The 16,159-nt window shown below is 38.9% G+C and overlaps 1 protein-coding gene across 13 annotated transcripts in view; it reads left to right on the forward strand.

Annotated features, from left to right (window-relative positions):
• The window catches only part of LOC134678346 (regulating synaptic membrane exocytosis protein 2), a 44,812-nt gene that overhangs the window by 2,791 nt on the left and 25,862 nt on the right, over positions 1 to 16,159 (forward strand). For 12 of the 13 annotated variants that reach the window (XM_063536889.1, XM_063536890.1, XM_063536891.1 and 9 more), the window contains exons 2-5: positions 11,638 to 11,842; positions 12,035 to 12,503; positions 14,413 to 14,948; positions 15,680 to 15,896. In XM_063536889.1, coding sequence (XP_063392959.1) covers positions 11,638 to 11,842; positions 12,035 to 12,503; positions 14,413 to 14,948; positions 15,680 to 15,896 — 1,427 coding nt within the window. Of the gene's footprint in view, positions 1 to 11,637; positions 11,843 to 12,034; positions 12,504 to 13,232; positions 13,316 to 14,412; positions 14,949 to 15,679; positions 15,897 to 16,159 lie in introns of all 13 variants that reach the window. The other variant, XM_063536887.1, reaches the window with a different exon arrangement.

Consider the following 16,159-nt stretch of genomic DNA (forward strand, 5'->3'; position numbering starts at 1 on the left):
TCGACTCTGTGTAGACACATGACACGCGCTGTCAAAAGTAATAACAAAGTTACTGGATTTACAAAATGGCTCCTTGTGTTCATTTGTTTTCAGATATTCTCAAAGTGTAAAAATGCCGTGGTCAGAGATGGGACTTAATAGATTAACTGTTTATTCGACTAATTAATGGAATAAAAAAAGTTAATCCTCAAATTTTAATCGCGATTAGTTTAGTCGACCTAACATAGGTTGAAATTGAATTAATCTGAATATTAATCGAATAAATTATCGATTAAATCTCGGTTGGAAGTTGACAGGGGGCCATTTTTGTACGTAAAAATAATAGAAATGCAGATGGTAGCCAAACACTTTGTCATAAAAGTCGAGATGGGTGCCGATTTATAGGTTTTAGGGAGTGCCGATTTCGAAAATGATGACCATTTTGGAATCCAAAATGGCGGTCATGCACTGTGTCATAAAAGTCGTCATGGATGTCGTTTTATACGTTTTAGGGGGCCCCAATTTTGAAAATGATGACCATTTTGGAATCCAAAATGGCGGCCATGCACTATGCCATAAAAGTCGTCATGGGTGTCGTTTTATAGGTTTTAGGAGGCGCAGATTTCAAAAATGATGACCATTTTGTATTCCAAGATGGCGGCCATGCACTATGTCATAAAAGTCGTCATGGATGTCGTTTTATAGGTTTTAGGGGGCCCCGATTTAGAAAATGATGACCATTTTGAAATCCAAAATGGCGGCCATGCACTATGTCATAAAAGTCGTCATGGGTATCGTTTTATAGGTTTTGGGGGGCGCTGATTTAGAAAATGATGACCATTTTGGATTCCAAAATGGTGGCCATGCACTATGTCATAAAAGTCGTCATGGGTGTCATTTTATAGGTTTTAGGGGGCGCAGATTTCGAAAACGATGACCATTTTGGATTCCAAGATGGCAGCCATGCACTATGTCATAAAAGTCGTCATGGGTATCGTTTTATAGGTTTTGGGGGGCGCTGATTTAGAAAATGATGACCATTTTGGATTCCAAAATGGTGGCCATGCACTATGTCATAAAAGTCGTCATGGATGTCGTTTTATAGGTTTTAGGGGGCCCCGATTTAGAAAACGATGACCATTTTGGATTCCAAGATGGCGGCCATGCACTATGTCATAAAAGTCGTCATGGATGTCGTTTCATAGGTTTTAGGGGGCCCCGCTTTCGAAAATGATGACCATTTTGGAATCCAGAATGGCGGCCATGCACTATGTCATAAAAGTCGTCATGGGTGTCGTTTTATAGGTTTTAGGGGGCGCAGATTTAGAAAATGATGACCATTTTGGATTCCAAAATGGTGGCCATGCACTATGTCATAAAAGTCGTCATGGATGTCGTTTTATAGGTTTTAGGGGGCCCCGATTTAGAAAATGATGACCATTTTGAAATCCAAAATGGCGGCCATGCACTATGTCATAAAAGTCGTCATGGGTGTCGTTTTATAGGTTTTGGGGGGCGCAGATTTAGAAAATGATGACCATTTTGGATTCCAAAATGGTGGCCATGCACTATGTCATAAAAGTCGTCATGGATGTCGTTTTATAGGTTTTAGGGGGCCCCGATTTAGAAAATGATGACCATTTTGAAATCCAAAATGGCGGCCATGCACTATGTCATAAAAGTCGTCATGGGTGTCGTTTTATAGGTTTTGGGGGGCGCAGATTTAGAAAATGATGACCATTTTGGATTCCAAAATGGTGGCCATGCACTATGTCATAAAAGTCGCCATGGGTGTCGTTTTATAGGTTTTAGGGGGCGCAGATTTCGAAAACGATGACCATTTTGGATTCCAAGATGGCGGCCATGCACTATGTCATAAAAGTCGTCATGGATGTCGTTTTACAGGTTTTAGGGGGCCCCGCTTTCGAAAATGATGACCATTTTGGAATCCAGAATGGCGGCCATGCACTATGTCATAAAAGTCGTCATGGGTGTCGTTTTATAGGTTTTGGGGGGCGCAGATTTCGAAAATGATAACCATTTTCGATTCCAAAATGGCGGCCATGCACTATGTCATAAAAGTCGTCCTGGATGTCGTTTTAGAGGTTTTAGGGGACGCAGATTTTGAAAATGATGGCCATTTTGGAATCCAAAATGGCGGCCATGCACTGTGTCATAAAAATTGTCATGGGTGTCGTTTTATAGGTTTTAGGGGGCCCTGATTTCAAAAATGATGACCATTTTGGAATCCAAAATGGCGGCCATGCAATATGTCATAAAAGTCGTCATGGCTGTCGTTTTATAGGTTTTAGGGAGCGCAGATTTCGAAAATAATAACTATTTTGGAATCCAAGATGGCGGCCATGCACTATGTTCAAAGTCGACATGGATGTCGTTGTATTGGTCATGGTCATCATTTTCGAAACCTGCTCTTCCTAACACCTATAAATCAACATCTATGACGGCTTATATGACAAAGTGCACGGCAGACATCTTGGAATCCAAAATGGTCATCATTTTCGAATTCTGCACTCCCTAAAACCTATAAAACGATATCCATGACGACTTTTATGACAAAGTGCACGGCACACATCTTGGATTCCAAACTGGTCATCATTTTCGAAATCGGCACTTCCTAAAACCTATAAAACGATATTCATGACGACTTTTATGACAAAATACGTAGCCGCCATCTTGGATTATAAAATGATCATCGTTTTCGAATTCTGCACTCCCTAAAACCTATAAATCGACATCCGTGACGACGCAAGTTATCTTTATTTTCAGATCTAACAAATTGCTACAGAATACAAAGGACAAAAAAAGAAGCGAGAAGGTAATGAAACAAGCAAAAATACAGATGATTCCTCGACGCAATTGGATGCTTCTTAAATTGTGTCCAGATTTTTTTGTCATAAAAGTTTTGATTTTTCACATATTACCCTCACAAGTTCCGTGACATTTCGACCTTGTAATTTGTTAAGTAAATGTCGACGCCTCGGGGGACCGTAGGGCTGGTGCTTACCTCTCCCAGCGCATATCGCTGGCAATACAGAGAGGTAACGCAGCCAGCGTTATGGGCTCAATGCCGCAGGCAGAGATTTTAGAAGGTGTATTCTCTTTATAACTTCTTTTTATTTTCATATATTTTATTAGTATATTTTAGTTTTTATATAATATTATAAGTATTAGTTTAATTTTTAAGTAGTTATATTTTAATTTTAGTTAATTTTTAAATCTTTAATTTATAGTTAGTTTTAACGATGTTGTAAAGTATTAGTTTTTAATCTGCAGTAAGTAAATGTTTTTGTTTATCTATGAGAATCCCACTAGAATAATATAATCAAGGTATGTTTATATTTGATGATTGAAATAGTAACGCAAAAAAAAATATTATATTTGTGTCTTATATTCCTGCCGAAGACTTTTATTTTTCCTTTTCCTTCTACACAAGTTTGGCCAAGTAATAAGAATTTAGGGCTCTCAATTTTATTTTGACTTCTACAACAGTAAAGCTACGAGGCCATGTTTGGTATCGTTTTCGTATAAATTCGCAGTACCAAATTTAGTTATGGTATCACATTGACACCATTCCAAAGTAAAAACATATAAACTTATTAAAATACTTTCTTTTAAACTCCTCTTCACGCTTAAACTGCTGAACAGTTTTAATTTAAATTTAGTACACATATATTTTGACTCCCGAGACAGGACATAATAAGTTATCTCAAAAATCATCCTTTAAAGGTGTGAAATGAGGTGTAGGGGGGAATCCAGAATTGACTTCTTGAAGGTAATACTGTTTAAGTTTAGGTTTGAAGTCATGTTTTTTTAACATTTTTAACTAAATCAAAGATGTAGACCATCCCAAATTTCATATAAATCGGTTCAGCGGTTATTGATTTCCCGTACAAATTTCCACGCCACTTTTCACACCTTCAAAAGATGATTTTGGTTATAAGATCTATCCTATGTCCTGTTCCGGGACGCAAACTATTTCTATACCAAATTTCAACGAAATCGGTTCAGCGGTTAAGCGTCAAGAGGAGTTTTAAAAAAACCGGCCAAGTGCGAGTCGGACCCGCGTATTAAGGGTTCCGTACATTAAGTCCGACTCGCGCTTGACTGCACATTTCTAATAGGTTTTCCTGTCATCTATAGGTAAAGAACTATTTTGTGTATTCAGACGGACAGACATACAGACGCACGAGTGATCCTATAAGGATTCCGTTTTTTGCTTTTGAGGTACGGAACCCTAAAAAGATTTTTTTTAATTTTGTGGAATGGTGTCAATATGATACCTTAAATGGATTCAGCAACCCAGATTTATACGAAAACGATACCATACACGGCCTAGCACCTTCACTGATGTAGATATATCAAGATAAAATTGAGAGCCCTAAATAAACTTTCAAGAGCGGATATCTCAAAAACTATTCAACATATCGAAAAAATTGACTGTATAAACTTGTAACAAATTAAATTAACTTTCATTTTGTATAAATGGCCATGTCGCTAAGATGCATAGTTTCCGAGATATAATCGAAAAACCGGAAAATGGGACCTTCAAACAAAGCCCCCTCTCTTCCCCCCGCTCAAGGGCTACGGCCGGGGACTTTTGATATGTTCACCTCCTAACTTGCCCAAACCAAGTTACAGAGTCAAAAATTGTGTTCCGAGCATTTCCCTCTACCACTTTTTGGAGCATTCGTTGGCTGACCTAAGTAGCTTATTGCATTTCTTTAAAAACTTTTCTGTAAAAGGTTGACGGGTGTTGGGTGTTTATAAATATGGTTTTGGTCGATTATTATCATTTGCATCGCCCATGATGACTTACTAGAATTACTTACGAGCACACGAGACACTAATAGTAGTTTGACAAACCTTGGTTTTCAAGAGGTATTTTATATTGACATTTGCTGTCACAAATTTGCTGTCAGATTTAGTCGCAAACCGCACGCAAAGTGCACACAAATGTGTCGACACCTTGTTACGGAAAAGTGTACACACGGCGACGACACTTTGTTTCGAAACAATTCTAGACACATTGTGTGGACTCTGTTACGACACATCTGACATTTAGTTACCACTTTGATGATTCTGCGACTGAAATGGTTATATGGGAGTAAACCATCCTGAAGGTAAAAACTTGATAGCTAAAGGTTTTTTGCATAAGTATTGTAGTAGAATCACGGATTATTCATGTTTATTTTGATTTATTAAAACATGAATGGTAGGGTTTTTATTATTAGCCGACTTCAAAAAAGGAGGAAGTTACTAAGGGTACATCAAGATTTAAATAAAAAATTAATAAATAATTTAGCCTATATACCTACGTCCCTTTGCTGGGCACAGGCCTCCTCTTAAGCACGAGGCTATAGTCGCCACGCTGGCCCAATGTGGATTGGAGACTTCACAATTCACATATACCTTCACATAATTGCTTCGCGGATATATGCAAGTTTCCTCACGATATTTTGCTTATCCGAAAAGCTAGTGGTAAATATCAAATGATATTTCGTTCATAGTTCCGAAAAACTCATTGGTATGAGCCAGGTATTGAACACGCGACCTCCGGAGGATTGAAAGTCAGACGTCAGTATAACCGCGAAAATCGAAGTCCGCAAATTGCGGGGATTTTTCTCTGTCACTATAATTACGCCTTCATTGGAGTAAAAGAGAAAGATCCCCGCAATTTGCGAATTTCGGTTTTCGCGGTAGCCGCTCAGATCCACTCGGCCACCAACGCTTTAACAAGATCAAGCGTTTTATCAAGATTTATCTTTTAAATATTGGTGATTGGTCCCTTTTGATTGGGTTTAGTTAAAAAATTGATAAGTTTTCGTTGGTAAACTTTGGAGATAAGGGGCGGGGAATGGAATTTTATCACATTTTCCTTCATAAATATTTTTTTTTACTATGGACAAAAATAATTGTGTCGGAATGTTCAATTTTGAGCTCATTCATATCATTTTCATATGATATCCCACTTGACCTAGGTAGTATTTAGACTTTGAAATTGTGCCCTTTTTAATATTTGTAATTTTCCATATGTAATTATTACAAATAAATAATTGAAAAATAATATTTACAGTACATACGGTCCTATTTTTCCTATTGGTCGTAGGTAATGTAATGTAGGTATGTCAAACGTTCAAAGGGCCATGTACTGCCCTGCTAAGCCGAAAAGCGCTATCTCAAAAACAAATGATTTTGAAAATGGAATTCTCAGTTATAGAAACTAAAGTATAAATTAGCAATGGATTTTCTTTTGAGATAGCGCCACTTGGCTTAGCAGGGCAGTATATATGTACCGTAAAACGTTGTACGATACACGTGCGAATAGGTAATTCGCAACTCGTGTCGATTTTGGTGGTGTTTTAATTTACCGCTACTCGTTTGGAATTTTCTCTTTTTCCGTACTTGTATCGTAAATGACTATTTCGATGTGTTTGGGTTAGCGTTGTTCGTGAGTAGGTATTCGTGATTATTCTAAATTTAAAATCGATAGCTTAGTTCTCGTTCTCGAGATATTTAGCGATGTGACAGACGGACAGACCATAAGGGTTCGTTTAGTTTTGTACCTACAGAAGTACAGACAGACACACCTTATAAAACAAGGTCCCCCGCCGCGTCTGAACGGATTTTTTCGTTTCAATAGAGTGATTCTTGAGGAAGGTTTAATAGTATAATTTGTTAAGGTTTGGTGTAACCGTTTCGCTAGTTTATAATAAGAATAACATACCTACCTAAAGTACAAAACCTTAAAAAAAGTCTACAAACGCTTTATGTGACAATTACTCCATAAATAATATCTGACATAGAAATTGGGGTGAATTTATTCAATTTATAAAATTTAAATTACAGAAGAGTTATCTAAACTGCCGTTCGGAGAGTAACATTTTGTTTTTACTTTTTTTGTTACCTATTTAATCTTAAAATATTTTAAATGAATGCTTATTTTATATTATAATCTAACTTCTAGTTTGCCTTATTAAAAAGTTGATCCAGTCCATGGGTTGCCTATATTAACCGATTTTCATAATTTACATCTAAAATGTAGGTAACTATAGACTGGAATAAGGCAACCTATTACAGTTACATTTTATGAAAATAAGCTTTAATTTGAAATAATTTATAATTAAATACCAAAAAAGGAAAAACAATGTACTGTCCCAACGGCAGTTTTACTGTTTTAGCTGTAATTTCAAATTTTAATTTTTAATAACTATGGAAAACTAGCTGTTGCCCGCGACTTCGTCCGCGTGGAATCTTATCTTCAACATTTTACATCTTTAGTACCTATAATTTTCATATCCAAGCAATGTTGCAATTACTTTTCTTTATTAGCAAGTTGTATGAAGTTTTAAGTCAAGTGGATTTTGATGTTGGTTGCTGATATATTCTAATAATAGGTATGCCCTTATACAAAGATTCAAGTTCCGCACTCACAAAATATCTGATCTCCATACAAACTTTCAACCCCTTTCTCACCACCTTGGGCGATGAATTTTCAAAAATGCTTAAATTCGTTTTCATGTTTTTTAATTTAATACCTTTTTTGTGCACAAAGTTCAAGTTCCTAGCTTAAAATTAAATTTACACCCCAAGACGAACTTTCAACCCCTTTTTCACCACCTTAGGGGATAAATTTTCTAAAACTCTGAAATTAGTTTTCTTGTATTTTAATTTAATACCTTTTTACAAAGTTTCAAGTTCCTAGCTTAAAATAAAATTTGCACCATAAGACGAACTTTCATCCCCTTTTTAACCCCCTTAGGGGTTGAAATTCAAAAACGTTGCAATTATTTTTTTTTGTAATCGGCTATTATGCCTTTCTAAGAAGTTTCAAAGCATTTGTAATGGATTCACACATTCAACCCCTTTTAACCCTGTTAGGGGATGATTTTTACAAAACGCTGAAATTACTTTTCCTGTCTTTAATAATATCCGTAAATACAAAGATTCAAGTCCCACACTCAAAAAAGTTTTGATATCCATACAAACTTTCAACCCCTTTTTCACCACCATGGGGGATGAATTTTCTAAAACTCTGAAATTAGTTTTCTTGTATTTGAATTTAATACTTTTTTACAAAGATTCAAGTTCCTAGCTTAAAATAAAATTTGCACCCGAAGACAAACTTTCATCCCCTTTTTAACTCCCTTAGGGGTTATATTTCCAAAAATGTTGCAATTACTTTTTTTGTAATCGTTATTATGCCTTTCTAAGCCCACTTGCACCATCCCACTAACCCGCGGTTAAACGGTTAATCTAGTGTCAAATTGTATGGGTAACCATGGCAACTCCTGGTTTAACCGATTACCGAGGGTTAGTGGAATGGTGCAAGTGGGCCTAAGAAGTTTTAAAGCATTTGTAATGGATTCAAACTTTCAACCCCTTTTTAACCCTGTTAGGGGATGAATTTTACAAAACGCTGAAATTACTTTTCCTGTCTTCTAATAATATCCCTAAATATAAAGATTCAAGTCCCGCACTCGAAAAATTTTTTGATATACATACAAACTTTCAACCCCTTTTTCACCACCTTAGGGGATGAATTTTCAAAAACGTTGAAATCAGTTTCCTTTTATGTTAATAATATATCTTTTTACAAAGTTTCAAATTCCTAGCTTAAAAGAAAACTTTAACCCCATCCAAACTTTCATCCCCTTGTAACCCTGTTAGGGGATGAATTTTACAAAACGCTGAAATCACTTTTATTGCCTTCTAATAATATCCCCAAATACAAAGATTCAAGTCCTGCACTCGAAAAAATGTTTGATATCCATACAAATTTTCAACCCCTTTTTCACCACCTCGGGAGATGAATTTTCTAAAACTCTGAAATTAGTTTTCTTGTATTTGAATTTAATACTTTTTTACAAAGTTTCAAGTTTTTTCCGAAACTATAAGAACTATACTGTTGAAACTTAATAAAAAAAAATTAAAAATCAATTAATTTTCAACTCGAACTCAATTTTTTTATTTAACCAGGGTGTGTAAATACGGGTTATTTATGGATAGGTCTTCAAAAATGATATTAGGTTTCTATTATCATTTTTATCTAAACTGAATAGTTTGCGCGAGAGACACTTCCAAAGTGGTAAAATGTGTGTGCCCCCCCCTCCCTCGTAACTTCTAAAATAAGAGAACGATAAAACTAAAAAAAATATATGATGTACATTACCATGCAAACTTCCACTGAAAATTGGTTTGAACGAGATCTAGTAAGTAGTTTTTTTAATACGTCATAAATCGTAAACCGCAATTTTATGATATGTTACTTATGCGCTGCTACGGAACAGGGATGTTGCGAACATCCGCATCCGCATCCGCGGAACATCCGCATTATTTTCCACATCCGCATCTGCATCCGCATCCGCATAAAATCGATGCGGAGCATCCGCATGATGCGGATGTCGACCAAGTCGGTAACAGGAACGTATTAGCGGATTAGCGGCGGCGCCGGCGGCGTAAGTGGTAGGTAATTTCGTCATTATATATAACGAAATCATCTAGATCCCGAAAAGTCGGCCAAGTTACTGTTTATTAAATAAAACGCACCTATATTCTTGCTCAAATACTAAACGTTTCGTTTTTTTTAAATAAAAAATGCTAAAAATGTAATATTTGACGTTTTTAAGTATCAAATCTTGACATCCGCATCCGCATCCGCGGATGTGAGGCTTTAAATATCCGTCATATGTCAAAAAATCTGCATCCGCAACATCCCTGCTACGGAACCCTTCATTGGCAGAGTCCGACTCGCACTTGGCCGCTTTTTTTAGTTAGTGTACCTAAATGGGCACAATGTGATTGTAACATTCAAAACTGTCACGAAAAATTACATAATATTTTATTTTTTTGTACAAAAAAATTTTTTTTCTATGGAAAGGTATACTCGTAGTAATTATTACAAAAATGAATTCCTCGTAGCTAATTTATATGAAAATGATATATAACTTGCTACGAGTAAGAACAGGATGAATTAAATATAGCATAGATTGGACCTGGAGAGCCGACCCTTTCACCCCTCCCATTTTGGGGGGTATGTACGGTACGATATCGTGGCTACCGGGCCAAATCAGCTTTGTTTTACCCAAGGAATAATCATGCCAAGCGGTATCGCTTGAGACTTGGCACTTTTTCGCGCATCTTGGACGTCACCTGGCACTACTTTTCCCCCAATTAAAACGCCTCGCAATGTTATATTTGAATTAAATACAAAATTAGCTATTATATCACACCAAACTCAGTGCTCTATAAATTGTACACCTTCAATTTATTTGACACCTCTCACACCCACCGCTGAGCAGCTGCCAGGCGCCTGAATTAATTAATAATGATAGTATGGCACACTCACTAGAGGGATTTCGTTGCTCTATAAATTGCAGTAGCTAGCTCTCCGTCTAAAAGTGCACACTCAATGCTTACTAACCCTACTATCTGGAGAAATGTTATTATGAACATTAACTGTATCGACTAGTAGTAGAATAAAATAGCGAGCGAGAGATTTTTTTGAATTTTTAGTCGGTTCGATTCCCGGTCAAGACAAGCGAACTTTAAAAAAAATTTTCACCACACCAGCTTGGAAAGTCTTACTTTGCACTTCAAAAACTAATAGCAAAGTTGCATTTTATTCACATGTGAGTCAAAGTAATCAAATGCAAATCCTGAGTTGTTTTCTTATTTTTGCTGGAAGAATTAACTTTTAAATGATGACTTTGGATGATAAATATTTAATAACATTTATTTGGATTTGATTTGGTTTGATTTTGTTTGATATTTTACATTAAATATTTGCTTCGGATTGGTGTGGTGAAAAATTTTGTGTTTCACTCGGGGGCAAATTTTGTTTAACCCTCGTGCTTTGGAACCCTCACGACGCTCAAGATTCCATTTTTTGAACCACTCGCTACGCTCGTGGTTCAATTTTGGAATCTTTCGCTTGCTCGGGTATCAATATTAGCACGAGCGGTTAAACAACAACTTTGCCCCCTTGTAAAACAAATAACTATTGTACGAGTATGTACTATGTAGTCTTCATATCAAATCTAAAATCACTTCTTATAAGGAAAGCATACTATTCCATACAAGAATTTATGGAAGATAGCTCTACTTAGTTTGTAATAAGTTAAATAGTAATAAGTTAATTATAAGTAGGTACAAAATACATCCTAACTTTGATCTCCCTCGTAGGTTTAAGTATAAATAAAATGTAGCCAAGCCGCAAAAACCTAACTGTGGCTAAAAAAATCTACGTTCCTGCCTAATGGCAATGTGTAAAAACAAAAAATAATAACATTATATTACTATACAAAATAGTCCTATCTAGCTATAAGAATACTTGCTATACCCTTTATAGGGTGCCATGTGATTCTATTTTTATTGTACCACCTATGTACCATGGTTTGCAAACAAACGATTTCTATTTCTATTTATATTTAAAAAAATAAAAGAATGTTTCCTTTAAGTAATGATAAATGAGCTAATTTAAGGTTTTGAGGCACTTTCCCTTCTGGGCCCAATTTTCCGTACTTTTACTGTATAAACGAAAATCGATATTTTTTGTGTAGTCGGTCAATAGTACACAATTCCGGCGCTATTATCAACACCAAAATCTAAACATAACTTATGCATTCACTTCGATGACAGGCGTAAACAAGATGAAGTGGCCGTGCTGGAGCAGACCATACGCACGAGGAACGAAATGCAACGCGCGGCGGGGGTTGAGCTGGCCGCTACATGCCACATCTGCCTCAAGACCAAGTTCGCGGACGGAGTGGGCCACTCGTGCCATTACTGCCGCGTCAGGTGTTGCGCCCGTTGTGGCGGAAAAGTTACCTTACGCTCTAACAAGGTACGTCATATAGTAGCTAACGTACTTTCTTACGGCACCGCCGAACATTAATTAATTCATGACATAAATTAATCTTGCTACTTAAAATCTACATTGACACAAATGATGACTATAAACCAATATGGAAACAGCAATAAATACCGAACGTCATTTAAAAATATCTATCTCTTAGTGCACTTCTTGCTTTGACAGGTAATTTGGGTATGTATATTATGTCGCAAAAAACAAGAACTGCTATCTAAAACCGGACAATGGATACACAAAAGCGCCGGACAAGATGCCATGTTGTGGCGCATGGAATCGGACCTACACGGCCTAGTGTCGCCCGCTGATTCCACCATTGACAAGAGACCAAAACTGGAAAGAGCCCACAGCGCCGCGGAGAAAGAGAACCTGCCGCTTCAGCGCTCGGGAAGTGCATTGAGGCGCCAGTACAGTCAGCAGGAGCCGCGTTGCTACGGTGAGCTGGAGGGGCTGGCGCGCACGCACCCGCACCTGGTGCACCCGCGCCAGAAGGCGGCGTACGGCGTAGAGGAGCCGCCCTCGGCCTCGCAGCCCGCGCCGCACTCCCTCGCGCACCCGCTGCCGCCGCGCTCCTCCTCCTCCGACGACGAGGCCCCGGAGTGCATCTCTGACGAGAACGACGAGTATCGCGATCGTGGTGAGTCTTCGCGCTCGATAAGCCATTGTTTCACCACCCGATCCCGCCCGTCTCACCACTGATCCCGACAACCTGAGCTAATTTTATTTATATATCACCCCACATACCTACAACACAACACTACCTACATGCTATCGATACGATACCAGTTCTGACCACCATTCGGTACACTAACCGGCCCACAATACTGTCTGACATAAATGCGTGTGCACATAAACTGATCCGTCATTTCATTTCGCAATGATAAAGTTAAGGTGTTCCGTGCGAGGTATTCAAATAATTATTTTTAAGTATTAGCAGTGGTAGCTTCAGGTAATTATTTTTAAGGCTAATTATAATTTGATATGTTTTACAGAAACGGCTAGTGTAGAGCACCTAAACTTATCTACGTACACGTGTATCCATTGTTATCATCATGACTGTCCTTTTGGTCCTTATTGTAAATTCATTGTCTCATGTCGGTATCATGGCGGCATCACCCCGAGTTTGAAGTTCGCCAACTTTACCCAGTAGGTACACTAGGTTTCTTTTCAGAATTGGTCAGGTGCAGAACGAAGTGTAAATTTGGCACACACGCATGCATAATGTGTGTACCGCGCTTAAATCATTATGATAGAGTAAATGCGTGCCGTGGCTGAGAGCGCGCGCGCCCGTACGCGCCCGGAGCAGCACCGCGGTCGCGGCCGCTCTATCCCAATCGCGCCTTACCTTGCATCCCACTGTTCGCAGGTAATAGAGATAGGAGCGGCTCCGAGAGCTCCACGAGTCAACGACGGGTGATGTTAAACGAGAAAATGAATACGTTCTTTTCGGTGAGGACGTTTTTGGGAAGATATGCGTTGTATTATATTGCTGGTTCTTAGATGTCTCCGTATTCGTATTGTTCTTAAGCGCAACATCTTGACTACTTCCTCCTATGACCAATCAACTGTGATGGTTGTTGAACTTTGTAAACCCTATCCTATAATTCAAGAAAGACTGTGACTTCGTTTGATTATACCTAAACGTGCTTATGATAAGTTGTAACAAACAGTCGTTTGTTAGAAATACCCGCTTTCTTATTTACCTACTTAGAAGGGTACCTATTAATTCAGTGCTCATATAAATGATACCTTCTTCATAAGCATGGTTGGGCCCGTTTCATTCTTCTGTTTCTTTTTATTTGAACCAAAAATAAATGTTCACGAGTAATAACACAATTATATATACTTACGTACCTACAGAATTATAAATAATAAAATAGTGCCTTGTACAACAAACAAACTTCAGCTTCTACTGCAGAAAACTTAATACATACCAGTATTTTAATACACTGTACTTTAGTCATGCTCTAAAATTATTACCGGTAATTGTTTTTATTGATTAGTATAATTTTCAATACAAATCCTACTTAGTAAGTTCTTGTTATAATACTTATTTAGTACGAGTACTTACATAGATAAAACATGTCGTTTATAGATACGCCACGTCGTACATCGTTTGAATTTGCCTTTGTTCAGATACAGTGTACAATAATTGTCATCTAATTTATGGTTCAAATAAAATCGCATGCTTGAGCGAAAAGAAGTGTATACATTTGACTACAGACTTGCGTTAGATTGTGTGAACGTGTGTTTTATTTTTGATTGTTGTTTTATTGTATGATCTGGTAAACACACATTCTTTCCGCTTGTGCGTGATCACCGCTTTCAATTGATTTCTTTTTCGGCAGAGGACTGCACTCATTATAAAGTTTGAATCCCAATCGATGGGTTGATCATGCGCTTAGTCAGGTCGTGAATTATTGAAAAGTCACATCGCAGTTATAACAACGGTTCCGGGCGCGTACGGGCGCGCAGTTCTACTCGTTATTCGGACGCAAGTTAGTAACTTAATTGTACCTTTGCTATTTATACGATGTTATCCTTAGGACAACTAGAGGCGTGCGCGACGCTACGGCACCCACACCTGCGCAGCGCCAGCGTAGTAGCCAACAATTATTACAATTTGACTAATCATGCTGCAAGCACATACGAAGCGGAGGCGCGCGGTATGTTCGATTTGCGACCTGCGCCCGCCGGTGGACGCAGCTTCGACTCCGTCACGGACTGCCGCTGGCGCGCACGCGACGACGGCGAGGGCGCCTACCTGCGTCCGCTCGCGCTCGGCGAGGGCCCGCGCCCGGACCGAGCTGTTTATAAGAGTGCCTATCTATGGGAAGACTCCTCTGACAACCGACGCTTTACCGAGAGGAGAAAAAAAACAGTCCGCTTCGACGGACACGAGGGCGCTGCGACATTCCCGCGGGGCGGTCGCGACGCGTCTGGCGCACCCCACGACTGGGCCTCGCTGCGCTGGGAGTCTGAGCGCCAGACCAGCCAGGACTCCGCTACTAAAGACTCGGGCATCGATACCTCTAGCACCTTCACCTCCAGCGAAGACTCGAACAGGGGCGACTGCCCTAAGGTACTTTGTGAATCCATATTGATTCATTTCCCATAGCCGCTTCACATTTTGTTTAACTACAGTGTCGTTCGCGCCTGATTCAGTCCACCCAGAGTTTGCAACATTACGTTGCTTTTTTATGATTTACCCGTAAGGTACAATTTAGTTAAATAGCGTCTAGCGTCGTTGTAAAATAGTAACCTTGATTTTGCCTTCTTCGCTCAAATCATTTAAGTCATGCTATGGAGAAAAAGGTTGTTATATGTACTATTCACCTGTGATATAGTTAATAGTTTTTGGATACGATAACTAAATGGCAGTAGGGTATATTCTTGTGAGCGCAAGATTCGTGAGTGATTGTTTTTCGTTTATGTTTGGCTGTAGCACGGTTGCATTGCCACGCATGCACGTTACAAATTAAATGTGCACCTAGATGTTATACGCTGCACGTGCCCACCCATTGTGTTGCTAATTTATGCATTTAATTATTATTAGCTTCTGCTCTAAGCCCGCCCGCTCACGAGACAAACATCGGGCTTATTTCAAGTTAAGCTTAAAACTTAACTAAACAATCTATATAATTTATATTCCTGGATAAAAAAATATGTTCTTTGCGTGTAACTTCAGAGTTCTTTTGTGAGCACGGCTCGAGTAGCTCAATGTCTATTGAGAATAAAATATATCAACAAAAAATATATTACCTCGTGATTAGAGGGTTTAATTATAATGCCTTTGTGCATTACCTACGGCAGTTCCCGCTGAGCTGGCAGGTGTCGACCGACGGCTCGCGCATGGTCGGACACATGGTGTTACGCAAGAGTGTCGTGGAAGGCAGCGGACACTCCTCCGCCGCCATCTTGGGCCTTAAGGTCGTAGGGGGCAAGCTGCTGTCCGATGGCACACGCGGCGCCATCGTCGAGAAAGTCAAGAAGGGCTCCATCGCGGACTTGGAGGGCCAACTGAGGACAGGTAGATAAAAATTGCATCATGCTTGTGAATTTTTTATCATGGCCCATATTGCATCTAGTCATATGCCTTATGGGAATATAGTTCAGAGCCGGAAACCGCTACCAACTTTTAGTATGTTGTTGGGCATGGCATTGGGTCTCCAAAACTGCCGGGAGACGGCGGCTCCGGCCATCTACTTCAGCGGAATGACGTCATCAAAATGACTCCCGCTTCGTTGCGAATATTGCATACTGCACCCAAACTATGCATAGCACATACACGTG

This window comes from Cydia fagiglandana, chromosome Z, assembly GCF_963556715.1.
Source record: "Cydia fagiglandana chromosome Z, ilCydFagi1.1, whole genome shotgun sequence".
Taxonomy (NCBI): Eukaryota; Metazoa; Arthropoda; class Insecta; order Lepidoptera; family Tortricidae; genus Cydia; species Cydia fagiglandana.